This window comes from Austrofundulus limnaeus, unplaced genomic scaffold (genome assembly GCF_001266775.1).
Source record: "Austrofundulus limnaeus strain Quisiro unplaced genomic scaffold, Austrofundulus_limnaeus-1.0 Scaffold67, whole genome shotgun sequence".
Lineage (NCBI taxonomy): Eukaryota > Metazoa > Chordata > Actinopteri > Cyprinodontiformes > Rivulidae > Austrofundulus > Austrofundulus limnaeus.
The window spans coordinates 773,023-775,365 of NW_013952469.1; the positions used below are offsets into that span (position 1 = coordinate 773,023).

Sequence of the window (2,343 nt, forward strand, 5' to 3'; positions counted from 1 at the left end):
GTACTGAGTTTAAATATTATGAAACTAGATGCAGCAGGGGGCAGTATTGGACCAATACAAGGCTCCATTGACTGCCATTATAATTTATTAAACATTAATATTTCAAAAACTATAAGTTTTACAGGCACCAAAAGGCATAGCCATTATTTGGCACAGGGGCTTTACAGATATAAAATACAATGGCAGCTCTAGGACAAAGTTTGCATGAGGAGAAGCATGGCAAAGTTGAGATGACTTGGATGGGAAACGAATCACAATAGTGTGCACTGATAAATAGAACTACTGTTTACTGTGTACTGAGATACTGAAAGAAAGATATTGTTAAGCGTGTTCGTTCACCAGTTTGTGTGCTTGAACCATACGGAGAATGTACCAATGCATGGAAAAAGAATAATAAAGAGATCATACGAAGCCAGAGCTGCTCTGTCTGAAGGCCCGTTGAATCATTTTTACTTAATCGGGAGGAATGTTAGTGTGTTTTCCACAGTGTGCTGTTACACTTAGGATAATTGCAGACACATAGTGCCTTACTGCGAACATACAGGATTTTTTGATTATAAATGTCCTTAGTGTTCACATGACAGTCATGTGAAAAGGGAGAATTGAAGAAATTTATTGGGGTTAGGTTATATACTGATTTTAATTACATTACACAGGGTATAGTCTTAATGATTAGAAGTGTAATAATTGTTAAATGCGACTGTTTTACATAAATTGATGATTTTATATAGGTAGATACATGCCTCAACTCAAATTCAACACATAACTAAATGTTGATCGTCACTAGAGTAGATTAGTATTTCTGTCTGGAGGCATGACTCTCAGAGCCCCCTTCCTGATGATGTAATGAAATGGGCGGGGTCACGCCTCGAAGCGCTCTGTTATATGAAACTGTCTTCTGCATTTTGGGCTCTGAATGCTTCATCAATAAACAGGCCTTCAGACAGAGCAGCTCTGGTTTCGTATGATCTCTTTCTTATTCTTTTTCCATGCATTGGTACATTCTCTGTATGTCTCAAGCACACAAACTGATGAACGAACACGCTTAAAAATATCTTTCTTTCAGTACACGCTGAATGTTATGCTGATGCAGATATGTACTGTATATTAGTGGTTGATAGATTATTTCTTTGTTTTAACAATACTGTTGGAACGCCTGTTAATTTCACTTTTAAATGGTGCCACATTTGTAAGGAACATGCATTTGTGGGATGAGCAGTAGAGCTGATTGGGTCTTCTTTGACAAGTAGCCTACTTTGCTGTTATTAACTCTTGTTTTAAAGCTTCTGGTGCCTCCAGGTGCTGCCAATCATAAAACTTATTGCCAATTAACATTGTTACAACAAAGAAATAATCTATCAAACAAATGTACTTACTTTTTGTGCTAAAGTATATTTGTAAATGTGATGTGTGAAAAATAAACAATATTTCTGATGTACTATATTTTTCATGAAATTCTATTTTCATGGTACAAATGAATTTTTGGTTTGTGTCTGCTGCTGTGACAAAGTATTTGCTTCGCTCAAGGAAAAAATCAAATGAAATACACTCATTTCTATATTTGCTCAGAAACTTTGCCTTAAATCCATCCTGGTTTTTTAAATTAAATTATGCACAGTAAAAAAACAGAAATCATATGCTTTTTTTAGTCATGAAAATATATTCAGATATCGTATTTGGATGATTAAATGAACACATTTCTCTGCTCTAAAATGAAGCTGTACAAACTGATGTTAGAAAATAAAATTATTGGATCCATACTAGTGATGCTGCTCCTGTTTTATTATTAAATTCATAACAATTTAAAAGTTAAATTTTGATTTTGATAAAAAAAAATAGTTAGATGATTCTTCTCCTGTTTGAACTTGTGAAGCTGAGTTTAGTTGAGCTCTGTCAGACAGTTAATATATTAAAGTATTCAAATTGGAATGAAATAAACCAATAAACTAAAATAAATAAAGCTGGAGCAGAAACTCACCGCGATGACCAGCCCGATGCTCTCAGAGAGAGTTGCACAGAAGATGAGTGACACGCACAAAACCCCGAAGCACCTCTGCATCTGAAAGAGACAGAAAACATGAACAGAACCGGACCCTGCCAGAACGGGACCCCCTGCTCCCCCTACCAGCCCAACAACGCCCCACCTTGGATCAGACGGTCTGAGGGGGATCTGCAGAACCTGCCTTGGAGGGAGTCGCTGAGTTCTGGTTTGGATGTAACGAGGACTACGTCCACCTTTTATCATCACTTCAGCTGCTGGCGTCAGCAGCCCCCCACCCAACACACACACACACACACACACACACACACACACACACACACACACACACACACACACACACA

At 37.4% G+C, this 2,343-nt stretch overlaps 1 protein-coding gene across 1 annotated transcript in view; it reads right to left on the reverse strand.

The window, feature by feature from the left end:
• Nucleotides 1–2,256, reverse strand: part of gal (galanin/GMAP prepropeptide) — a gene marked incomplete in the record, with an annotated part of 10,862 nt that extends 8,606 nt beyond the window's left edge. The window contains 2 exon segments of the mRNA XM_014010260.1: nt 1,979–2,059; nt 2,145–2,256. Of these exon segments, the coding sequence (XP_013865714.1) occupies nt 1,979–2,059 (81 nt within the window).
• Nucleotides 2,257–2,343: the final 87 nt, after the last annotated feature.